The 26,500-nt window shown below is 38.1% G+C and overlaps 1 protein-coding gene across 2 annotated transcripts in view; it reads left to right on the forward strand.

Moving 5' to 3' along the window:
* LOC133640809 (ezrin-like) overlaps nucleotides 1–26,500 on the forward strand; it is a 34,104-nt gene that overhangs the window by 1,361 nt on the left and 6,243 nt on the right. For both annotated transcript variants that reach the window (XM_062034485.1, XM_062034486.1), the window contains exons 2-7: nucleotides 4,654–4,737; nucleotides 8,501–8,596; nucleotides 8,674–8,948; nucleotides 16,428–16,511; nucleotides 18,651–18,797; nucleotides 18,996–19,092. In XM_062034485.1, coding sequence (XP_061890469.1) covers nucleotides 4,654–4,737; nucleotides 8,501–8,596; nucleotides 8,674–8,948; nucleotides 16,428–16,511; nucleotides 18,651–18,797; nucleotides 18,996–19,092 — 783 coding nt within the window. The remainder of the gene's footprint in view (nucleotides 1–4,653; nucleotides 4,738–8,500; nucleotides 8,597–8,673; nucleotides 8,949–16,427; nucleotides 16,512–18,650; nucleotides 18,798–18,995; nucleotides 19,093–26,500) is intronic.

Here is a 26,500-nt window from a genome sequence, read left to right on the forward strand (position 1 = left end):
ACAAAGCTACGAACAATGGGAGACGGGGCTTTGTGCTCCGCCGCTCCCAGTCTGTCGAACTCTCTCCCTGACCACCTGAGGGCACCACAGACTGTGGATGCTTTTACAAAAGGCTTAAAAACCCTTCTTTTTTAAAAAAGCCTTTTTTTTTTAGATATAGGCATACTAGTTTTAGCTATTTGGCTGTTCTAGTTTTTACTTTTAGGGAGATAGTGAGCAATTATAGTTTATGAACAAACCGCTGCCACGTTAAAAGGCAATTATTGACACAGTCAGGACGTGACGGATCAATACAAGAAATGTGTTGGAGTCGGAAGAGCATTGTTGCTAACAGGAGAAGAGCTAACCTCCTCCAACGTCCGAGGACAAAGCTACGAACAATGGGAGACGGGGCTTTCTGCTCCGCCGCTCCCAGTCTGTTGAACTCTCTCCCTGACCACCTGAGGGCACCACAGACTGTGGATGCTTTTACAAAAGGCTTAAAAACCCTTCTTTTTAAAAAAGCCCTTTTTTTTTTTAGATATAGGCATACTAGTTTTAGCTATTTGGCTGTTCTAGTTTTTATTTTTAGGGAGATAGTGAGCAATTATAGTTTATGAACAAACCGCTGCCACGTTAAAAGACAATTATTGACACAGTCAGGATGTGACGGATCAATACAAGAAATGTGTCGGAGTTGGAAGAGCATTGTTGCTAACAGGTGAAGAGCTAACCTCAGAGGACAAAGCTACGAACAATGGGAGACGGGGCTTTCTGCTGTCTGTCGAACTCTCTCCCTGACCACCTGAGGGCACCACAGACTGTGGATGCTTTTACAAAAGGCTTAAAAACCCTTCTTTTTAAAAAAGCCCTTTTTTTTTTAGATTTATGCATACTAGTTTTAGCTATTTGGCTGTTCTAGTTTTTATTTTTAGGGAGATAGTGAGCAATTATAGTTTATGAACAAACCGCTGCCACATTAAAAGGCAATTATTGACACAGTCAGGACGTGACGGATCAATACAAGAAATGTGTCGAGTCAGAAGAGCATTGTTGCTAATAGGAGAAGAGCTAACCTCCGAGGACAAAGCTACGAACAATGGGAGACCGGGCTTTCTGCTCCGCCGCTCCCAGTCTGTCGAACTCTCTCCCTGACCACCTGAGGGCACCACAGACGGTGGATGCTTATACAAAAGGCTTAAAAACCCTTCTTTTTAAAAAAAACTTTTTTTTTTAGATATAGGCATACTAGTTTTAGCTATTTGGCTGTTCTAGTTTTTACTTTTAGGGAGATAGTGAGCAATTATAGTTTATGAACAAACCGCTGCCGCATTAAAAGGCAATTATTGACACAGTCAAGACGTGACGGATCAATACAAGAAATGTGTCGGAGTCGGAAGAGCATTGTTGCTAACAGAAGAGCTGAACCTCCTCCAACCTCCAAAGACAAAGCTACGAACAATGGGAGACCGGGCTTTCTGCTCCGCTGCCCCCAGTCTGTGGAACGCTCTCCCTGACCACCTGAGGGCACCACAAACTGTGGATGCTTTTACAAAAGGCTTAAAAACCCTTCTTTTTAAAAAAGCCCTTTTTTTTTATAGATATAGGCATACTAGTTTTAGCTATTTGGCTGTTCTAGTTTTTATTTTTAGGGAGATAGTGAGCAATTATAGTTTATGAACAAACCGCTGCCACATTAAAAGGCAATTATTGACACAGTCAGGACGTGACGGATCAATACAAGAAATGTGTCGAGTCAGAAGAGCATTGTTGCTAACAGGAGAAGAGCTAAACCTCCTCCAACGTCCGAGGACAAAGCTACGAACAATGGGAGACGGGGCTTTCTGCTCCGCCGCTCCCAATCTGTCGAATGCTCTCCCTGACCACCTGAGGGCACCACAAACTGTGGATGCTTTTACAAAAGGCTTAAAAACCCTTCTTTTTAAAAAAGCCTTTTTTTTGTAGATATAGGCATACTAGTTTTAGCTATTTGGCTGTTCTAGTTTTTACTTTTAGGGAGATAGTGAGCAATTATAGTTTATGAACAAACCGCTGCCGCATTAAAAGGCAATTATTGACACAGTCAAGACGTGACGGATCAATACAAGAAATGTGTCGGAGTCGGAAGAGCATTGTTGCTAACAGGAGAAGAGCTAAACCTCCTCCAACGACCGAGGACAAAGCTACGAACAATGGGAGACGGGGCTTTCTGCTCCGCCGCTCCCAATCTGTCGAACTCTCTCCCTGACCACCTGAGGGCACCACAGACTGTGGATGCTTTTAAAAAAGGCTTAAAAACCCTTTTTTTTTAAAAAGCCTTTTTTTTTTAGATATAGGCATACTAGTTTTAGCTATTTGGCTGTTCTAGTTTTTACTTTTAGGGAGATAGTGAGCAATTATAGTTTATGAACAAACCGCTGCCACATTAAAAGGCAATTATTGACACAGTCAGGACGTGACGGATCAATACAAGAAATGTGTCGGAGTCGGAAGAGCATTGCTGCTAACAGGAGAAGAGCTAACCTCCGAGGACAAAGCTACGAACAATGGGAGACGGGGCTTTCTGCTCCGCCGCTCCCAGTCTGTGGAACGCTCTCCCTGACCACCTGAGGGCACCACAGACTGTGGATGCTTTTAAAAAAGGCTTAAAAACCCTTTTTTTTTAAAAAAGCCTTCTTTTTTTTTAGATATAGGCATACTAGTTTTAGCTATTTGGCTGTTCTAGTTTTTATTTTTAGGGAGATAGTGAGCAATTATAGTTTATGAACAAACCGCTGCCACATTAAAAGGCAATTATTGACACAGTCAGGACGTGACGGATCAATACAAGAAATGTGTCGGAGTCGGAAGAGCATTGCTGCTAACAGGAGAAGAGCTAACCTCCGAGGACAAAGCTACGAACAATGGGAGACCGGGCTTTCTGCTCCGCCGCTCCCAGTCTGTGGAACGCTCTCCCTGACCACCTGAGGGCACCACAGACTGTGGATGCTTTTAGAAAAGGCTTAAAAACCCTTCTTTTTAAAAAAGCCTTTTTTTTTTAGATATAGGCATACTAGTTTTAGCTATTTGGCTGTTCTAGTTTTTACTTTTAGGGAGATAGTGAGCAATTATAGTTTATGAACAAACTGCTGCCACATTAAAAGGCAATTATTGACACAGTCAGGATGTGACGGATCAATACAAGAAATGTGTTGAAAGAGCATTGTTGCTAACAGGAGAAGAGCTAACCACCTCCAACCTCCGAGGACAAAGCTACGAACAATGGAAGACGGGGCTTTCTGCTCCACCGCTCCCAATCTGTCGAACTCTCTCCCTGACCACCTGAGGGCACCACAGACTGTGGATGCTTTTACAAAAGGCTTAAAAACCCTTTTTTTTAAAAAAGCCCTTTTTGTTTTAGATATAGGCATACTAGTTTTAGCTATTTGGCTGTTCTAGTTTTTATTTTTAGGGAGATAGTGAGCAATTATAGTTTATGAACAAACCGCTGCCACGTTAAAAGACAATTATTGACACAGTCAGGACGTGACGGATCAATACAAGAAATGTGTCGGAGTCGGAAGAGCATTGTTGCTAACAGGAGAAGAGCTAACCTCCGAGGACAAAGCTATGAACAATGGGAGACCGGGCTTTCTGCTCCGCCGCTCCCAGTCTGTGGAACGCTCTCCCTGACCACCTCAGGGCACCACAGACTGTGGATGCTTTTACAAAAGGCTTAAAAACCCTTATTTTTTTAAAAAACCCTTTTTGTTTTAGATATAGGCATACTAGTTTTAGCTATTTGGCTGTTCTAGTTTTTACTTTTAGGGAGATAGTGAGCAATTATAGTTTATGAACAAACCGCTGCCGCATTAAAAGGCAATTATTGACACAGTCAGGACGTGACGGATCAATACAAGAAATGTGTTGAAAGAGCATTGTTGCTAACAGGAGAAGAGCTAACCTCCTCCAACGTCCGAGGACAAAGCTACGAACAATGGAAGACGGGGCTTTCTGCTCCGCCGCTCCCAATCTGTCGAACTCTCTCCCTGACCACCTGAGGGCACCACAGACTGTGGATGCTTTTACAAAAGGCTTAAAAACCCTTATTTTTAAAAAAGCCCTTTTTTTTTTAGATATAGGCATACTAGTTTGAGCTATTTGGCTGTTCTAGTTTTTATTTTTAGGGAGATAGTGAGCAATTATAGTTTATGAACAAACCGCTGCCACATTAAAAGACAATTATTGACACAGTCAGGACGTGACGGATCAATACAAGAAATGTGTCGGAGTCGGAAGAGCATTGTTGCTAACAGGAGAAGAGCTAACCTCCTCCAACCTCCGAGGACAAAGCTACGAACAATGGGAGACGGGGCTTTCTGCTCCGCCGCTCCCAGTCTGTCGAACTCTCTCCCTGACCACCTGAGGGCACCACAGACTGTGGATGCTTTTAAAAAAGGCTCAAAAACCCTTCTTTTTAAAAAAAGCCTCTTTTTTTTTTAGATATATGCATACTAGTTTTAGCTATTTGGCTGTTCTAGTTTTTATTTTATTTGTTTTATTCATTATCTTTTTCTTTTTTTTTAATACACTGTAGCACTTTGAGGTTGTTTACTCAATGTAAAGTGCTTTTTACAAATAAAATCTACTATTATTGTTATAAGAGCTGAATGGTCACATGACCTTTCTCCGCAGGTTAATGTCCGCATCACCACCATGGACGCCGAGCTGGAGTTTTCCTTCCATCCCAACACCACGGGGAAGCAGCTCTATGACCAGGTCTGCAATAACCACCCCATCCATCCATTTGCTACTGCTTGTCCCTCTTGGAGCCTATCATACGAGATGTATTTCAGGAAACTGCCCAAGTTGTATCCAACCAGCACTCAACAATAACAGTTTCGCGTTTAAAAATTGTACCCGTATTTTCCGGACTATAGAGCGCACCCACTGAATTTTAAAGAAACATTTTTTTATTATATATTTTATACATTGTAAAATGAATAGCAACGTTAGCTCGATTTGTTGTGTAGCTACCTTAGCCTTCCAATGCAAGACAACAGCGCACCGTCCTGCGGCAAAATAAAGAATGATTTTCCTACAAACTACCGTGTTTTCCAGAGTATAGAGCGCACCGGGATATAAGGTGCACCCACAACATTTTTAAAAAAAAGTTTCCCCCCCGTGTATTAGCCGCACCGGACTATAAGCCGCAGATATGATACGTTGTGAAATTAGTTATTTACGCAGAAATATTCTGTAAATGTTTATTTACATACCGTAATTGTTTCCAAACGGTCCTTGTAACACGGCAGTAAAACGGCTGATCAAACAAAACAAAAGCTATCTCTCGTACATTAGCTGCACCGGACTATAAGCCGCAGATATAATACGTTGTGAAATGAGTTCTTTACGTAGAAATATTCTGTAAATGTTTATTTACATACCTTAAGTGTTTCCAAACGGTCCTTGTAACACGGCGGTAAAACGGCTGATCAAACAAAACAAAAGCTAGCTCTCGTACATTAGCCGCACCGGACTATAAGCCGCAGATATAATACGTTGTGAAATGAGTTCTTTACGTAGAAATATTCTGTAAATGTTTATTTACATACCGTAATTGTTTCCGAACGGTCCTTGTAACACGGCAGTAAAACGGCTGATCAAACAAAACAAAAGCTAGCTCTCGTACATTAACCGCACCGGACTATAAGCCGCAGATATAATACGTTGTGAAATGAGTTCTTTACGCAGAAATATTCTGTAAATGTTTATTTACATACCTTAAGTGTTTCCAAACGGTCCTTGTAACACGGCGGTAAAACGGCTCATCAAACAAAACAAAAGCTAGCTCTTGTATATTAGCCGCACCGGACTATAAGCCGCAGATATAATACGTTGTGAAATGAGTTCTTTACGTAGAAATATTCTGTAAATGTTTATTTACCTACCTTAATTGTTTCCAAACGGTCCTTGTAACACGGCGGTAAAACGGCCGATCAAACAAAACAAAAGCTAGCTCTCGTACATTAGCCGCACTGGACTATAAGCCGCAGATATAATACGTTGTGAAATGAGTTCTTTACGCAGAAATATTCTGTAAATGTTTATTTACATACCTTAATTGTTTCCAAACGGTCCTTGTAACACGGCAGTAAAACGGCTGATCAAACAAAACAAAAGCTAGCTCTCGTACATTAGCCGCACCGGACTATAAGCCGCAGATATAATACGTTGTGAAATGAGTTCTTTATGCAGGAATATTCTGTAAATGTTTATTTACATACCTTAATTGTTTCCAAACGGTCCTTGTAACACGGCAGTAAAACGGCTGATCAAACAAAACAAAAGCTAGCTCTCTTACATTAGCCGCACCGGACTATAAGCCGCAGATATAATACGTTGTGAAATGAGTTCTTTACGCAGAAATATTCTGTAAATGTTTATTTACATACCTTAATTGTTTCCAAAGCGGTCCTTGTAACACGGTGGTAAAACGGCTGATCAAACAAAACAAAAGCTAGCTCTCCAATCAGCTAAACAGACTCAATAACTCCGCGGTGACGTTTTGGTGAATTTACTGAGGAATCTGTGAAACTGAAACAATACAAAAATAATGTCATTGTAAGTTAATAACACTAACACGGGACACTCGTAAACGTGTTAGCATAATAGCTAATGCGAACGACGCTAGCTTCATTAGATTACGATACCACGTACAAATACATAGACATGGGACGGTTTAGTGAGTATAAGCAGTTTTAGTTATATTGTAAAACTTACAAAACGTTGCTGGGAGTGATGAATGTAGACTTCGTACGAGTAGAAACGCTATGGACGGCTAGAAGACTGAACGGCACCGTACTTCCGGTTGAAAGCACTAAACGGAAGGACACTGCAGCACCCGCAGTGAGCCAACCCGTCCAAAACGTAGCACCAGTCATCTTACTCTGGATTTTTGATCTTTTTCAAAAAATTACAGTGCTAAAATAAAAAAATAAAAATAAAACCGTTTAACTAAATTGAATATGTTTTGTTGGTTGAACTGTGAATACAATTAAAGTGCAAATGAAAATACAGCTTCACCACTTTAGTCATCATTTTTTCACTTGAGAAACGTTTCCATGACTTTAGCTCCAGACTTCTTCTGTTTGTTTGATATTGTCATCACTGCCACAAGTGGTGTAAAGGTGTATTGCAACGGAGAAACACCATATTTTTGGAAGTAGAACATAAAGCTGAGAGAGAATTGAACTATACCAGGGGTCACCAACCTTTTTGAAAGCAAGAGCTACTTCTTGGGTACTGATTAATGCGAAGGGCTACCAGTTTGATACACACTTAAATAAATTGCCAGAAATAGCCAATTTGCTCAATTTACCTTTTAACTCTGTTATTATTAATAATTAATGATATTTACACTTAATTGAACGGTTTAAAAGAGGAGAAAACACGAAAAATATGACAATTACATTTTGAAACATAGTTTATCTTCAATTTCGACTCTTTAAAATTCAAAATTCAACCGAAAAAAAGAAGAGAAAAACTAGCTAATTTGAATCTTTTTGAAAAACTTAAAAAAAGAATTTATGGAACATCATTAGTAATTTTTCCTGACTAAGATTAATTTTAGAATTTTGATGACATGTTTTAAATACGTTGAAATCCAATCTACACTTTGTTAGAATATATAACAAATTGGACCAAGCTATATTTCTAACAAAGACAAATCATTATTTCTTCTAAGATTTTCCAGAACAGAAATTTTAAAAGAAATTCAAAATACTTTGAAATAAGATTTAAATTTGATTCTACAGATTTTCTAGATTTGCCAGAATATTTTTTTTAAATTTTAATCATAATAAGTTTGAAGACATATTTCACAAATATTCTTCGTCGAAAAAACAGAAGCTAAAATGAAGAATTAAATTAAAATTTATTTATTATTCTTTACAATAAAAAAAAAAAATTTACTTGAACATTGATTTAAATTGTCAGGAAAGAAGAGGAAGGAATTTAAAAGGTAAAAAGGTATATGTATTTAAAAATCCTAAAATCATTTTTAAGGTTGTATTTTTTCTCTAAAATTGTCTTTCTGAAAGTTATAAGAAGCAAAGTAAAAAAATGAATGAATTTATTTAAACAAGTGAAGACCAAGTCTTTAAAATATTTTCTTGGATTTTCAAATTCTATTTGAGTTTTGTCTCTCTTAAAATTAAAAATGTCGGGCAAAGCGAGACCAGCTTGCTAGTAAATAAATACAATTTAAAAAATAGAGGCAGCTCACTGGTAAGTGCTGCTATTTGAGCTATTTTTAGAACAGGCCAGCGGGCTACTCATCTGGTCCTTACGGGCTACTTGGTGCTCGCGGGCACCGCGTTGGTGACCCCTGAACTAGAGGAACTAAAGCCTCTGACAAAGCAACAAGACTAAAAGCTGATTGGTTGGAATCCATGGGGGAGATGGAGAGTAAGTAAGAGGGCGGGGCTTAAGAGTCCAAAATTCATGATAAGGGATTTAAGTATGACTGTTTTTATCTCAGGTGGCCAGGACCATCGGCCTGCGCGAGACTTGGTACTTTGGGCTCCAGTTTGTGGACGGCAAAGGTTTCCTCATGTGGCTCAACTCTGATAAGAAGGTCGCTTTTTTTTTACGACTTTTTATGACATCCAACCCCAAGCCTGCATCCCATAATAAGTCTCCTCTCGGCCCCAGGTCATGTCCCAAGACGTGAAGAAGGAGACCCCCCTGCAGTTCAAGCTGAGGGCCAAGTACTACCCGGAGGACGTGTCCGAGGAGCTGATCCAGGACGTGACCCGGAGGCTCTTCTACCTGCAGGTGAAGGAGGACGTCCTGGGGGAGGAGGTCTACTGCCCGCCCGAGTCCGCCGTCCTGCTGGCGTCCTACGCCATCCAGGCCAAATACGGCGAATACAAGAAGTCGGTGCACCACAACGGTTACATGTCCTCGGAGCGCCTGCTGTCCCGCAGGTGAGACAACAACAACAACAACAACAACAACAACAACACAATTCCTGAAAGAATTGCGTGTGAATGCTCCAATGCTGAAGTTGAAGTGAAATGCTGACAGAATGTAGTATGAATGTAAGAATAGTTTGAATGTTGGAATGGTTTGAATTTCCAGGAAAACCGGAATTTGCTTTGGAACTTGGGGAAGTGTTAGTTTGAATGTCCAGGATGAGTGGAATGGTTTGAATCGGTTGAAAAATGTGGGAATTGTGCAACTTGGAAAAATGTCCCATTCATTTCAATGGGAACTTCCTGGAAATTTTGGGAAAAGCGGGATTTTTTGGAAAATGATTAGGAGCATGAATGTCCTGAATGAGCTGAATTGGTTGGTGTTGGAATTGTTTAAATGTGTCAGGAAATGTTGAAGTAGTAACAGTTTTTTAATTGAAAAATGGTATGACAGAATTTGGGGGAAATTGGAAATTTTTTAAGTTCTTAAACCAACTTGTTTTTTTGTCCTGACTAAGAGGAATGTTTTGAACGGTTGAAATGGGTTGAAAAATGTGAAAGGAGTCATCGCACTAAAAAATGTTAGAAATAAGGTTAGGAAAAAAAACAGGAATTCCTGGAAATTTGTTGAACGTGGGAAAATGGTTGTTTGAATTCCCAGGATGAGTGGAATGTGTTGATGTTGGAATGGTTTGAATCGGTTGAAAAATGTGGGAATTGTGCAACTTGGAAAAATGTCCCATTCATTTCAATGGGAACTTCGTGGAAATTTTGGGAAAAGCGGGATTTTTTTTTGAATGATTAGAATTAGAACGAATGTCTTGAACGAGCTGAATTGGTTGGTGTTGGAATTCTTTAAATCGGTCAAGAAATGTTGAAGTAGTCAGTTTTTTTAATTGAGAAATGGTAAGGTGGAATTTTGGGAAAACCGGGAATTTTTCAAGTCCTTAAACCAACTTGTTTTTTTGTCCTGACTAAGAGGAATGTGAAAGGAGTCATCGCACTAAAAAAGGTTGGAAATAAGGTTAGGAAAAAACAGGAATTCTTGGAAATTTCTGAAATGTGGAAAATTTCCAGGATGAATTGAATGTGTTGAAGGTGAAATGGTTTGAATTGGTTGAAAAGTGTGGGAATTGTGGAAGTTTGAAAAATGGATAATTAATTTTGAATCAGAATCAGAAATATTTCAATAATCCCAGAGGGGGAAGGGAACATGTCCCTAAAAACTGTGAATTCTAGGAAATCCGGGAATTTTTTTCTATTTGTGGAAAGAGAGCACTCAATTCCTGAACAGGCTGAATATTTTGAAGTTGGAACGGTTTGAATCGGATAAAAAATGTGGGGGTTGTGGAACTTTGAAAAATGTCAAATTCTTTGCAATGGGAATTTCATGGAAATTTGGGAATTTTAGGAAAAGCGGGAATATTTGAATGTTTTTAATGAGTTGAAATGGTTGGTGTTGGAATTTTTCAAATCGGTCGAGAAATGTTGAAGTAGTAACATTTTAATGGAGAAATAGTATTACGGAATTCTTGGAATTACGGAATTCTTGGAATTACGGAATTCTTGGAATTTTAGGAAAACCGGGAATTTTTCCAGTTCAAAAAACAACTTTGTTTTTTGTCCTGAGTAAGAGGAATGTTTTGACGGTGGAACGGTTGAAATGGGTTGAAAAATGTGAAAGGAGTCATCACACTACAAAAGGTTGGAAATAAGGTTGGGAAAAAACAGGAATTCCTGGAAATTTCTTGAACATGGAAAAATGGTTGTTTAAATTTCCAGGATGAATTGAATGTGTTGAAGGTGGAATGGTTTGAATCGGTTGAAAAATGTGGGAATTGTGGAAGTTTGAAAAATGGATCATTCATTTTGAATGGGGAACATGTCTCTAAAAACTGGGAATTGTAGGAAATCCGGGAATTTTTTTTATATTTGTTGATAGGGAGCTCACAATTCCTGAACAGGCTGAATATTTTGAACGGTTTGAATCGGATAACAAATGTGGGAGTTGTGCAACTTGGAAAAATGTCCCATTCATTTCAATGGGAACTTCCTGGAAATTTGGGGAAAAGCGGGATTTTTTAGAAAATGATTAGGAGCATGAATGAGCTGAATTGGTTGGTGTTGGAATTGTTTAAATCGGTCAAGAAATGTTGAAGTAGTCACAGTTTTTTAATTGAGAAATGGTATTAGGGAATTTCGGGAAAACCGGGAATTTTTCAAGTCCTTAAACCAACTTGTTTTTTTGTCCTGACTAAGAGGAATGTGAAAGGAGTCATCGCACTAAAAAAGGTTGGAAATAAGGTTAGAAAAAAACTGGAATTCTTGGAAATTTCTGAAATGTGGAAAATTTCCTGGATGAATTGAATGTGTTGAAGGTGAAATGGTTTGAATTGGTTGAAAAGTGTGGGAATTGTGGAAGTTTGAAAAATGGATAATTCATTTTGAATCAGAATCAGAATCAGAAATATTTCAATAATCCCAGAGAGGGAAGGGAACATGTCCCTAAAAACTGTGAATTCTAGGAAATCCGGGAATTTTTTTCTATTTGTGGAAAGAGAGCACTCAATTCCTGAACAGACTGAATATTTTGAAGTTGGAACGGTTTGAATCGGATAAAAAATGTGGGGGTTGTGGAACTTTGAAAAATGTCAAATTCTTTTCAATGGGAATTTCATGGAAATTTGGGAATTTTAGGAAAAGCGAGAATATTTGAATGTTTTTAATGAGTTGAAATGGTTGGTGTTGGAATTTTTCAAATCGGTCGAGAAATGTTGAAGTAGTAACATTTTAATGGAGAAATAGTATTACGGAATTCTTGGAATTTTGGGAAAACCGGGAATTTTCCAGTTCATAAAAACAAATGTGTTTTTTTTGTTCTGACGAAGAGGAATGTTTTGATGCTGGAACAGTTGAAGTGGGTTGAAAAATGTGGAAGGAGTAGTCGCCAGAAAAAAGGGTGAAAATAGCGTTTGGAAAACCGGGAATTCTAGCAATTCCTGGAATTGTTTTGAACTTGAAAAAAGAATAGTTTGAATGTGCAGGATGAGTGGAATACGTTGAAGGTGGAATGGTTTGAAAAATGTGGGAATAGTGGAAGTGTGAAAAATCAATGGGAACTTCCTGGAAATTTGGGAATTTGGAGAAAAGCGGGATTTTAAAAAAAATGATTAGGAGCATGAATGTCCTGAATGAGCTGAATTGGTTGGTGTTGGAATTGTTTAAATCGGTCAAGAAATGTTGAAGTAGTAACAGTTTTTTAATTGAGAAATGGTATTAAGGAATTTCGGAAAAACCGGGAATTTTTCAAGTCCTTAAACCAACTTGTTTTTTTTGTCCTGACTAAGAGGAATGTTTTGACGGTGGAACGGTTGAAATGGGTTGAAAAATGTGAAAGGAGTCATCGCACTAAAAAAGGTTGGAAATTAGGTTAGAAAAAAACAGGAATTTTTTGGAATTTCGGGAATTTTCCAGTTCATAAAAACAAATTTGTTTTTTGTCCTGACTAAGAGGAATGTTTTGATGCTGGAACAGTTGAAGTGGGTTGAAAAATGTGGAAGAAGAAGTCGCCAGAAAAAAGGGTGAAAATAGCGTTTGGAAAACCGGGAATTCTAGCAATTCCTGGAATTTTTTTTTAACTTGGAAAATGTTGAAGGTGGAATGGTTTGAATTGGTTGAAGGTGGAATGGTTTGAATCGGTTGAAAATTGTGGAAATGTTGGAAGTTTGAAAAAATGGCAGATTCATTTTGAATGGGAAAAATGTCCCGGAAAACCTGAAATTCTGGGAAATCTGGGAATTTTGGGGATTTTTCAATGGAAAGCCCGCAATTCCCCAATAGGCTGAACAGTTTGAAGTTGGAACGGTTTGAATCGGATAACAAATGTGGGAGTTGTGGAACTTTTAAAAATGCTTCATTGATTTCAATGGGAATTTAATGGAAATTTGGGAATTTCGGGAAAAGCAGGAATTTTTTGGAAAATGCTAAAAAAAAAAATATGAATGTTCTAAATGAGTTGAAATAATTAATGTTGGAATTTTTCAAATCGGTCGAGAAATGTTGAAGTAGTAACATTTTAATTGAGAAATAGTATTACGGAATTCTTGGAATTTTGGGAAAACCGGGAATTTTTCCAGTTCAAAAAACAACTTTGTTTTTTGTCCTGAGTAAGAGGAATGTTTTGACGGTGGAACGGTTGAAATGGGTTGAAAAATGTGAAAGGAGTCATCACACTACAAAAGGTTGGAAATAAGGTTGGGAAAAAACAGGAATTCCTGGAAATTTCTTGAACATGGAAAAATGGTTGTTTAAATTTCCAGGATGAATTGAATGTGTTGAAGGTGGAATGGTTTGAATCGGTTGAAAAATGTGGGAATTGTGGAAGTTTGAAAAATGGATCATTCATTTTGAATGGGGAACATGTCCCTAAATACTGGGAATCTAGGAAATCCGGGAATTTTTTTTATATTTGTTGATAGGGAGCTCACAATTCCTGAACAGGCTGAATATTTTGAAGTTGGAACGGTTTGAATCGGATAACAAATGTGGGAGTTTTGGAACTTTGAAAAATGTCCAATTCATTTCAATGGGGATTTTGGGAAAAGAGGGAATTTTTGGGAAAATGCTAAAACATGTGGATGTTTTGAATTTCGGGAAAACCGGGAATTATTCCAGGTCAAAAACAACTTCATTTTTGTCCTGATTAACGTTTGGTGTTGGAGTTTTTCTAATCGGTCGAGAAATGTTGAAGTCGTTACATTTTTATTGAGAAATGGTATTCCTGGAAAACCGGGAATGTATTAAGTTTTTAATACAACTTGGTTTTTTTTCCTGACTAAGAGGAATGTTTTGACGGTGGAACGGTTGAAATGGGTTGACAAATGTGAAAGGAGTCATCGCGCTAAAAAAGGTTGGAAATAAGGTTAGAAAAAAAACAAGAATTCCTGGGAATTTGTAGAACGTGGAAACATGGTTGTTTGAATTTCCAGGATGAGTTGAATGTGTTGGAGGTGGAATGGTTTGAATAGGTTGAAAAATGTGGGAATTGTGGAAGATGGAAAAATGGATCATTCACTTTAAATGGGGAAAATTGTCCTAAAAACTGTGAATTCTCGGAAATCCGGGAATTTTTTTATAATTGTTGAAGTAGAGCACACAATTCATGAACAGGTGGAATATTTTGAAGTTGGAATGGTTTGAATCGGATGAAAATGTGGGAGTTGTGAAACTTTGAAAAATGTCCCATTCTTTTCAATGGGAATTTCAAAGAAATTTTGGGATATCGGGAAAAGCAGGAATTTTTTTCAAAATGCTAAAAAAATTGTGAATGTTCTGAATGAGCTGAGATGGTTGGTGTTGGAATTTTTCAAATCGGTAGTAACATTTTTTTTATTGAGAAATGGTATTACAGAATTCCTGGAATTTTGGGAAAACCGGGAATTATTCCAGTTTTTAAAAAAATTCATTTTGTCCTGTTTAAGAGGAATGTTTTGACGGTGGAATGGTTGAAGTGGGTTAAAAAATGTGGAAAGAGTAGGCGCCAGAAAAAAGGGTGAAAAAAGGTTTTGGAAAAAAATGGAATTCTGGGAATTCCTGGAATTTTTTTTTAACTTGGAAAATGTTACAGGTGCAATGGTTTGAATTGGTTGAAGGTGGAATGGTTTGAATCGGTTGAAAAATGTGGAAATGGTGGAAGTTTGAAAAATTGTCCGATTCATTTTGAATGGGAAAAATGTCCCGGAAAACCTGAAATTCTGGGTAATCTGGGAATTTTGGGGATTTTTCAATGGAAAGCCCGCAATTCCCCAATAGGCTGAACAGTTTGAAGTTGGAACGGTTTGAATCGGACTACAAATGTGGGAGTTGCGGAACTTTTAAAAATGTTTCATTGATTTCAATGGGAATTTAATGGAAATTTGGGAATTTCGGAAAGCAGGAATTTTTTGGAAAATGCTAAAAAAAATAAATATGAATGTTCTAAATGAGTTGAAATGGTTGGTGTTGGAATTTTTCAAATCGGTTGAGAAATGTTGACATTTTGAATTGAGAAATGGTATTACGGCATTCCTGGTATTTCGGTAAAACCGGGAATTTTTCAGTTCAAAACACAACTTCGTTTTTTTTCCTGACTAAAAGGAATGTTTTGATGCTGGAACGGTCGAAGTGGGTTGAAAAATGTGGAAGGAGTAGTCGCCAGAAAAAAGGGTGAAAAAAAGGGTTTGGAAAAAAAACGGCAATTCTGGGAATTCCCGAAAAAAAATGTAACTTGGAAAAATGATAGTTTGAATGTCCAGGATGAGTGGAATGAGTTGTAGGTGGAATGGTTTGAATCGGTTGAAAAATGTGGAAATGGTGGAAGTTTGAAAAATGGCCGATTCATTTTGAATGGGAAAAATGTCCCGGAAAACCTGGAATTCTGGGAAATCTGGGAATTTTTGGAATTTGTCAAGGGAAAGCAGAAGGTAGAGGTAGAGCGCGGCAAAATATGGAGAAGAAGAAGAAGAATAAATAGATTAATTTTGGTGTAGAAAACATTATTGTGTGAATGTTTTGGAACATTCACACAATAATAATAAATAGATGCATTTTGTGCAGAAAACTTTGGAGCATTCACACAATAAATAGATGAATTTTGTGTAGAAAACTTTGGAGCATTCACACAATAAATAGATGAATTGTGTGTAGAAAACATTGGAGCATTAACACAATAAATAAACTAATTTTGTGTAGAAAACTTTGGAGCATTCACACAATAAATAGATGAATTTTGTGTAGAAAACTTTGGAGCGTTCACACAATAAATAGATGAATTTTGTGTAGAAAACTTTGGAGCATTCACACAATAAACAGATGAATTTTGTGTAGAAAACAGTGGAGCGTTCACACAATAAATAGATTAATTTTGTGTAGAAAACTTTGGAGCATTCACACAATAAACAGATGAATTTTTTTGTGGAAAACTTTGGAGCATTCACACAATAAATAGATGAAATTTGTGTAGAAAACTTTGGAGCATTCACACAATAAATAGATGAATTTTGTGTGGAAAACTTTGGAGCATTCACACAATAAATAGATGAAATTTGTGTAGAAAACTTTGGCGCATTCACACAATAAATAGATGAATTGTGTGTAGAAAACTTTGGAGCATTCACACAATAAACAAATACATTTTGTGTAGAAAAATTTGGAGCGTTCACACAATAAATAGATGAATTTTGTGTAGAAAACTTTGGAGCATTAACACAATAAATAGATTAAATTTGTGTAGAAAACTTTGGAGCATTCACACAATAAACAGATACATTTTGTGTAGAAAACTTTGGAGCGTTCACACAATAAATAGATGAATTTTGTGTAGAAAACTTTGGAGCATTAACACAATAAATAGATGAATTTTGTGTAGAAAACTTTGGAGCATTCACACAATAAATAGATGAATTTTGTGTAGAAAACCACACAACAACACCACTAACCCGTCTGCCTCCTCAGAGTCCTGGAGCAACACAGTCTGTCCAAGGAGCAGTGGGAGGACAAGATCCAGGTCTGGCACGAGGAGCACGGATGCATGTTGAAGTAAGTCTTTGTCTGGTCAACCTTTACCAGGAGTGGGCCGATCCGATATGGATAACGGTCTGATATCGGCAGATATCGGCTTGCCTCTAAATCTCCAACATGAGCTCCGATGCGAGCAGTTAACGTGGAAATATCCGCCGACAAGCGCACGCGTGGGATCTTCTCCAGAATTTTAGTGGTGGTGGGCTGTAGGCTGCGAGGAGCGAGCAGCTACACAACAGCCAAGCGCACAAGAGCACACAAGCTAGGCATACGTAATGAGTGTCCCTTATTGAACAATACCACAGTCTAAAATGCCATTTGTCAACGTAAGCAAGCATCGGGTAATGACAGTCGCATATTACTTACACGGGCCTATCAGGGAGTATCCAGTAACAAACGTGTCCGCATCATGCAACTTACCATGAATTATGAACTACTGTTACCAAATAGGCGTCGCCAAACCACAAACGAACACTGTCAGGCTCAAACACTGATGACATCTATTAAACGAGACAAGAAGCAAGGAATTAAACAGAGACAGAATTCAATTCGGCTCAATTTGAGGAGAAACGTCTGCGCTGTACTCTTGTGCAGTCTCCAGCACACTCTGGGGAAAGATTGTACGCCACCTCTTTTTATTTTGGACTTTCCCTGTTTACATAACAACAGCTGTTTCTAAAGGAATGGGGGAGGGGTGGGGGGGGTATGTAAACAGCCATTGTTTTCGGTCACGTTAACACAAAAGAAAAAGACGCCTCGGGCTTGGACTGGTCCTGGATCGAGCTTGAGCAGGTCTTGAATCAAAATAGATAACCCCCTCCCGTCTCTTCCCATCGTACACAGCGGAATTTTCCAAGCCTTTGGCTTGGTGCAACAAAGACAGCTTTCGTCTGTTCACTGGGAACTCAGAGAACGGAACGTTTTTTGATAATTTAGATACAATTTTTCTGACAAACACGTCACTTCAAAAGCAAAACCCGTGTGATTGATTGATTGATTGATTGATTGATTGATTGATTGATTGATTGATTGATTGATTGATTGAAACTTTTATTAGTAGATTGCACAGTACAGTACATATTCCGTACAATTGACCACCAAATGGTCACACCCGAATAAGTTTTTCAACTTGTTTAAGTCGGGGTCCACTTAAATCAATTCCTGGTAAATGGTGAAGTTTTATTTAAATTAAATTAATGTATTCATTGTATTGTATTATATTTTGTTTAAATTAAATTAATGTATTCATTGTATTTTATTATATTTTATTTAAATTATTTAAAAAAAGTGCTGCTAGGATCCCGATGAGAGTGCGGAAATACGACCACATCACACCAATTCTCAAATCCCTTCACTGGCTTCCTGTCCCACTCAGGATTGAATACAAAGTCTCCCTACTAACCCACCTGTGCCTCCATGGTAATGCCCCCCCCCCCCTCCCCCCACCTCAAAGAACTACTCACCCCCAAATCCTCCACACGACACCTCCGCTCCGGACAGACTAACCTCCTCCAACCTCCCGAGGACAAAGCTAAAAACAGTCTGTGGAACGCTCTCCCTGACCACCTGAGGGCACCACAGACTGTAAATGCTTTTAAAAAAGGCTTAAAAACCCTTCTTTTTTTTAAAAAACTTTTTTTTAGATATATGCATACTAGTTCTAACTATTAGGCTGTTCTAGTTTTCATTTTTATTTATTTTTATTATCTTTTTATTGTTTTTTTTAATACACTGTAGCCCTTTGAGGTTGTTTACTAAATGTAAAGTGCTTTTTACAAATAAAATATATTATTATTATTTTATTTTTTATTATTAAATTAAAATTAATGTATTCATTGTATTTTATTCTATTTTATTTAAATTAAATTAAGTTTACCAGCTGGTAAACTTGACAGCTGGTTTACCAGTAACAACCAAATTTGAGCTGGACCCCACTAAGTAGAAAAACAAAAAAACACACACCGGCTCGCCCACTCTTTGCCTTCGTCAGGACACATTCAGGGCCTCACAGACAGTCGGAAATGGTATGCACGTTTCCTCCACACCTGTGTTAAAAACAAATCTCTCGTAGTTCCGTTAAAACACTCAGGTTTACCCGAACCGCTCCCTAAAGTCCATCCTTAAACATTCTGACGTGACTTTGCCCCTCGCCCGCAGGGAGGAGGCCATGATCGAGTACCTGAAGATCGCCCAGGACTTGGAGATGTACGGCATCAACTACTTTGAGATCAAGAACAAGAAGAACACCGACCTGTGGTTGGGCGTGGACGCTCTGGGCCTCAACATCTACGAGAAGGAGGACAGGTGGGAACTAAACATTTGTTTGGGGAGCGTTGACCCGGTGGCACACCTTTCGGTCGTTCACCTCCTCTTCCTCCCGACCGCCATTTGTTAGGGGAGGCCGTTGAACTCTTGCATTTGGTTCTACTAGACTACAAGCAACGTTCTCACCTTTGTTTGGGTTAGAGCACCAATCCATGGGACTTGTTCATTTTTTTCCAGGATGACCCCTAAGATCGGATTCCCCTGGAGTGAAATCAGGAACATTTCTTTCAACGATAAGAAGTTCATCATCAAGCCCATTGACAAGAAGTCCCCTGTAAGTACCGTGTGGGCCTGTACACCCAAAACCTGGGAAGTTGTCACCTTGTGTAAATGGTAAATAAAAACAAAATACAATGATTTGCGAATCCTTTTCAACTTATATTCAATTGAATAGACTCCAAAGACAAGATATTTAACGTTGGAACTGGTAAACTTTGTTATTTTTTGCAAATATTAGCTCATGCCTGCAACATGTTTCAAAAAAGCTTGCACAAGTGGCAAAAAAGACTGAGAAAGTTGAGGAATGCTCGTCAAAACACTTATTTGGAGCATCCCACAGGTGAACAGGCTAATTGGAAAATGGTTGGTGTTGGAATTTTTCGAATCGGTAGCAACATTTTTTTTATTGAGAAATGGTATTACAGAATTCCTGGAATTTCGGGAAAACCGGGAATTATTACAGTTAAAAAAAAAACTTTGTCCTGATTAAGAGGAATTTTTTGACGGTGGAATGGTTGAAGTGGGTGGAAAAATGTGGAAAGAGTAGGCGCCAGAAAAAGGGTGAAAAAAGGTTTTGAAAAAAATGGAATTCTGGGAATTCCTGGAATTTTTTTTGAACTTGGAAAATGTTGAAGGTGGAATGGTTTGAATCAGTTGAAAGATGTGGAAGATGGAATTTCAAGGAAATTCGGGAAAAGCTGGAATTTTTTTCAAAATGCTAAAAAAAATGGTTGGTGTTGGAATTTTTCAAATCGGTAGTAAAAAAAAATTATTGAGAAATGGTATTACAGAATTCCTGGAATTTCAGGAAAACCGGGAATTATTCCGGTTAAAAAAAACACGTCATTTTTGTCCTGATTAAGAGAAATGTTTTGACGGTGGAATGGTTGAAGTGGGTTGAAAAATGTGGAAAGAGTAGGCGCCAGAAAAAAGGGTGAAAAAAGGCTTTGAAAAAAAAAAGAATTCTGCGAATTCCTGGAATTTTTTGGAACTTGGAAAATGTTGAAGGTGGAATGGTTTGAATTGGTTGAAAAATGTGGAAGATAGAAAAATGGATCATTCATTTTGAATGGGGGAAATGTCCCTAAAAACTGGGAATTCTCGGAAATCCGGGAATTTTTTTTTATAATTGTTGAAGTAGAGCACACAATTCATGAACAGGCGGAATATGTTGAAGTTGGAACGGTTTTAATTGGATGAAAAATGTGGGAGTTGTGGAACATTGGAAAATGTCAATTCTTTTCAATGGGAATTTCAAGGAAATTTTGGGAAAAGCGGGAACTTTTTTCAAAATGGTAAAAAATGTGAATGTTCTGAATGAGTTGAAATGGTTGGTGTTGGAATTTTTCAAATCGGTAGTAAAAAATTCTTTATTGAGAAATGGTATTACAGAATTCCTGGAATTTCGGGAAAACCGGGAATTATTCCAGTTAAAAAAAAACTTCATTTTTGTCCTGTTTAAGAGGAATGTTTTGACGGTGGAACGGTTGAAGTGGGTTGAAAAATGTGGAAAGAGTAGGCACCAGAAAAAAGGGTGAAAAAAGGTTTTGGAAAAAAATGGAATTCTGGGAATTCCTGGAATTTTTTTTTAACTTGGAAAATGTTGAAGGTGGAATGGTTTGAATCGGTTGAAAATTGTGGAAGATGGAAAAATGGATCATTCATTTTGAATGGGGAAAATGTCCCTAAAAACTGGGAATTCTCGGAAATCCGGGAATTTTTTAAATAATTGTTGAAGTAGAGCACACAATTCATGAACAGGCGGAATATGTTGAAGTTGGAACGGTTTTAATCGGATGAAAAATGTGAGAGTTGTGGAACTTTGAAAAATTTCTCATTCTTTTCAATGGGAATTTAAAGGAAATTTTGGGAAAAGCGGGGATTTTTTTTAAAATGCTAAAAAAAAAAAGGGAATGTTCTGAATGAGTTGAAATTGTTGGTGTTGGAATTTTTCAAATCGGTAATAAAAAATTTTATTGAGAAATGGTATTACAGAATTCCTGGAATTTCGGGAAAACCGGGAATTATTCCAGTTAAAAAAAACTTCATTTCTGTCCTGATTAAGAGAAATGTTTTGACGGTGGAACGGTTGAAGTGGGTGGAAAAATGTGGAAAGAGTAGGCGCCAGAAAAAAGGGTGAAATTTTTTTGTTTGAAAAAAATGGATTTCTGGGAATTCCTGGAATTTTTTTTTGGAACTTGGAAAATGTTGAAGGTGGAATGGTTTGAATCGGTTGAAAAATGTGGAAGATGGAAAAATGGATCATTCATTTTGAATGGGGAAAATGTCCCTAAAAACTGGGAATTCTCGGAAATCCGGGAATTTTTTTTTACAATTGTTGAAGTAGAGCACACAATTCATGAACAGGCGGAATATGTTGAAGTTGGAACGGTTTTAATCGGATGAAAAATGTGGAAGTTGTGGAACTTTGAAAAATTTCTCATTCTTTTCAATGGGAATTTAAAGGAAATTTCGGGAAAAGTGGGAATTTTTTTCAAAATGCTAAAAAATGTGAATGTTCTGAAGGAGTTGAAATGGTTGGTGTTGGAATTTTTCAAATCGGTAATAACATTTTTTATTGAGAAATGGTATTACAGAATTCCTGGAATTTCGGGAAAACCGGGAATTATTCCAGTTCAAAAAAAACGTCATTTTTGTCCTGTTTAAGAGGAATGTTTTGACGGTGGAACGGTTGAAGTGGGTTGAAAAATGTGGAAAGAGTAGGCACCAGAAAAAAGGGTGAAAAAAGGTTTTGAAAAAAAATGGAATTCTGGGAATTCCTGGAATTTTTTGGAACTTGGAAAATGTTGAAGGTGGAATGGTTTGAATCGGTTGAAAAATGTGGAAGATGGAAAAATGGATCATTCATTTTGAATGGGGAAAATGTCCCTAAAAACTGGGAATTCTCGGAAATCCGGGAATTTTTTTTTATAATTGTTGAAGTAGAGCACACAATTCATGAACAGGCGGAATATGTTGAAGTTGGAACGGTTTTAATCGGATGAAAAATGTGAGAGTTGTGGAACTTTGAAAAATGTCCCATTCTTTTCAGTGGGAATTTCAAGGAAATTTCGGGAAAAGCGGGAATTTTTTTCAAAATGCTAAAAAAAATGTGAATGTTCTGAAGGAGTTGAAATGCTTGGTGTTGGAATTTTTCAAATCGGTAGTAACATTTTTTATTGCGAAATGGTATTACAGAATTCCTGGAATTTCGGGAAAACCGGGAATTATTCCAGTTAAAAAAATAAAACATTTTTTTTCCTGATTAAGAGGAATGTTTTGACGGTGGAACGGTTGAAGTGGGTTGAAAAATGTGGAAAGAGTAGGCACCAGAAAAAAGGGTGAAAAAAGGTTTTGAAAAAAAATGGAATTCTGGGAATTCCTGGAATTTTTTTGGAACTTGGAAAATGTTGAAGGTGGAATGGTTTGAATCGGTTGAAAAATGTGGAAGATGGAAAAATGGATCATTCATTTTGAATTGGGAAAATGTCCCTAAAGACTGTGAATTCTCGGAAATCCGGGAATTTTTTTTATAATTGTTGAAGTAGAGCACACAATTCATGAACAGGCGGAATATGTTGAAGTTGGAACGGTTTTAATCAGATGAAAAATGTGGGAGTTGTGGAACTTTGAAAAATGTCTCATTCTTTTCAATGGGAATTTAAAGGAAATTTCGGGAAAAGCGGGAATTTTTTTCAAAATGCTAAAAAATGTGAATGTTCTGAATGAGTTTAAATGGTTGGTGTTGGAATTTTTCAAATCGGTAGTAACATTTTTTTTTGAAAAATGGTACTGCAGAATTCCTGGAATTTCGGGAAAACCGGGAATTATTCCAGTTAAAAAAAAAACTTCATTTTTGTCCTGATTAAGAGGAATGTTTTGACGGTGGAACGGTTGAAGTGGGTTGAAAAATGTGGAAAGAGTAGGCGCCAGAAAAAAGGGTGAAATTTTGTTTTGAAAAAAATGGAATCCTGGGAATTCCTGGAATTTTTTGGAACTTGGAAAATGTTTAAGGTGGAATGGTTTGAATCGGTTGAAAAATGTGGAAGATGGAAAAATGGATCATTCATTTTGAATGGGGAAAATGTCCCTAAAAACTGGGAATTCTCGGAAATCCGGGAATTTTTTTTATAATTGTTGAAGTAGAGCACACAATTCATGAACAGGCGGAATATGTTGAAGTTGGAACGGTTTTAATCGGATGAAAAATGTGGGAGTTGTGGAACTTTGAAACATTTCTCATTCTTTTCAATGGGAATTTAAAGGACATTTTGGGAAAAGCGGGAATTTTTTTCAAAATGCTAAAAAATCTGAATGTTCTGAATGAGTTGAAATGGTTGGTGTTGGAATTTTTCAAATCGGTAGTAACATTTTTTATTGCGAAATGGTATTACAGAATTCCTGGAATTTCGGGAAAACCGGGAATTATTCCAGTTAAAAAAAACTTCATTTTTGTCCTGATTAAGAGGAATGTTTTGACGGTGGAACGGTTGAAGTGGGTTGAAAAATGTGGAAAGAGTAGGCGCCAGAAAAAAGGGTGAAAAAAGGTTTGGAAAAAAAATGGAATTCTGGGAATTCCTGGAATTTTTTGGAACTTGGAAAATGTTGAAGGTGGAATGGTTTGAATCGGTTGAAAATGTGGAAGATGGAAAAATGGATCATTCATTTTGAATAGGGAAAATGTCCCTAAAAACTGGGAATTCTAGGAAATCCGGGAATTTTTTTTATAATTGTTGAAGTAGAGCACACAATTCATGAACAGGCGGAATATGTTGAAGTTGGAATGGTTTTAATCGGATGAAAAATGTGGGAGTTGTGGAACTTTGAAAAATGTCCCATTCTTTTCAATGGGAATTTAAAGGAAATTTCGGGAAAAGCAGGAATTTTTTTCAAAATGCTAAAAAATGTGAATGTTCTGAAGGAGTTGAAATGGTTGGTGTTGGAAATTTTTCAAATCGGTAGTAACATTTTTTATTGAGAAATGGTATTACAGAATTCCTGGAATTTCGGGAAAACCGGGAATATTTCCAGTTAAAAAAAACTTTATTTTTGTCCTGATTAATAGAATTTTTTTGACGGTGGAACGGGTGAAGTGGGTTGAAAAATGTGGAAATAGTAGGCGCCAGAAAAAAGGGTGAAAAAAGGTTTTGAAAAAAAATTGAATTCTGGGAATTCCTGGAATTTTTTGGAACTTGGAAAATGTTGAAGGTGGAACGGTTTGAATCGGTTGAAAAATGGGGAAATGGTGGAAGTTTGAAAAATGGCTGATTCATTTTGAATGGGAAAAATGTCCCGGAAAACCTGGAATTCTGGGAAATCTGGGAATTTTGGGGTTTGAAGTTGGAACGGTTTGAATCGGGTGAAAAATGTGGGAGTTGTGGAACTTTTAAAAATGTTTCACTGATTTCAATGGGAATTTCATGGAAATTTGGGGAAAAGCGGGAAATGATTGGGTATAAAAGCAGCTTCCGTGAAATGCTCAGTCATTCACAAACAAGGACGGGGGTGAGGGTCACCACTTTGTCAACAAATGCCTGAGCAAATTGTTTAAGACTACATTTCTCAACCAGCTATTGCAAGGAATTTAGGGATTTCACCATCTACGCTCCGTAATATCATCAAAAGGTTCGGAGAATCTGGAGAAATCACTGCACGTAAGCGGCAAGGCCGAAAACCAACATTGAATGCCCGTGGCCTTCGATCCCTCGTCAGAAAGCGACATCAGTGTGTAAAGGATATCACCGCATGGGCTCAGGAACACTTCAGAAACCTCACTGTCAGTTACTACAGTTGGTTGCTACATCTGTAAGTGCAAGTTAAAACTCTACTATGCAAAGCCAACGCCATTTATCAACAACACCCAGAAACGCCGCAGGCTTCGCTGGGCCCGAGCTCATCTAAGATGGACTGATGCAACGTGGAAAAATGTTCTGTGGTCTGACAAGTCCACGTTTTAATTGTTTTTGGGAACGTCGTGTCCTCCGGACCAAAGAGGAGAAGAACCATCCGGATTGTTCTAGGTGCAAAGTGTAAAAGCCAGCATGTGTGATGGTATGGGGGTGTATTAGTGTGTGATGGTATGGGGGTGTATTAGTGTGTGATGGTATGGGGGTGTATTAGTGTGATGGTATGGGGGTGTATTAGTGTGTGATGGTATGGGGGTGTATTAGTGTGATGGTATGGGGGTGTATTAGTGTGTGATGGTATGGGGGTGTATTAGTGTGATGGTATGGGGGTGTATTAGTGTGTGATGGTATGGGGGTGTATTAGTGTGTGATGGTATGGGGGTGTATTAGTGTGATGGTATGGGGGTGTATTAGTGTGATGGTATGGGGGTGTATTAGTGTGTGATGGTATGGGGGTTTATTAGTGTGATGGTATGGGGGTGTATTAGTGTGATGGTATGGGGGTGTATTAGTGTGTGATGGTATGGGGGTGTATTAGTGTGATGGTATGGGGGTGTATTAGTGTGTGATGGTATGGGGGTGTATTAGTGTGTGATGGTATGGGGTTGTATTAGTGTGTGATGGTATGGGGTTGTATTAGTGTGTGATGGTATGGGGGTGTATTAGTGTGTGATGTAGGGGGGTGTATTAGTGTGTGATGGTATGGGGGTGTATTAGTGTGTGATGGTATGGGGGTGTATTAGTGTGTGATGGTAGGGGGGTGTATTATTGTGTGATGGTATGGGGGTGTATTAGTGTGTGATGGTATGGGGGTGTATTAGTGTGATGGTATGGGGGTGTATTAGTGTGTGATGGTATGGGGGTGTATTAGTGTGATGGTATGGGGGTGTATTAGTGTGTGATGGTATGGGGGTGTATTAGTGTGTGATGGTATGGGGGTTTATTAGTGTGATGGTATGGGGGTGTATTAGTGTGATGGTATGGGGGTGTATTAGTGTGTGATGGTATGGGGGTGTATTAGTGTGTGATGGTATGGGGGTGTATTAGTGTGTGATGGTAGGGGGGTGTATTAGTGTGTGATGGTATGGGGTTGTATTAGTGTGTGATGGTATGGGGGTGTATTAGTGTGTGATGTAGGGGGGTGTATTAGTGTGTGATGGTATGGGGGTGTATTAGTGTGTGATGGTATGGGGTTGTATTAGTGTGTGATGGTATGGGGGTGTATTAGTGTGTGATGTAGGGGGGTGTATTAGTGTGTGATGGTATGGGGGTGTATTAGTGTGTGATGGTATGGGGGTGTATTAGTGTGTGATGGTAGGGGGGTGTATTATTGTGTGATGGTATGGGGGTGTATTAGTGTGTGATGGTAGGGGGGTGTATTAGTGTGTGATGGTATGGGGGTGTATTAGTGTGTGATGGTAGGGGGGTGTATTAGTGTGTGATGGTAGGGGGGTGTATTAGTGTGTGATGGTATGGGGGTGTATTAGTGTGTGATGGTAGGGGGGTGTATTAGTGTGTGATGGTAGGGGGGTGTATTAGTGTGTGATGGTAGGGGGG

Source organism: Entelurus aequoreus, linkage group LG23 (genome assembly GCF_033978785.1).
Source record: "Entelurus aequoreus isolate RoL-2023_Sb linkage group LG23, RoL_Eaeq_v1.1, whole genome shotgun sequence".
NCBI lineage: Eukaryota > Metazoa > Chordata > Actinopteri > Syngnathiformes > Syngnathidae > Entelurus > Entelurus aequoreus.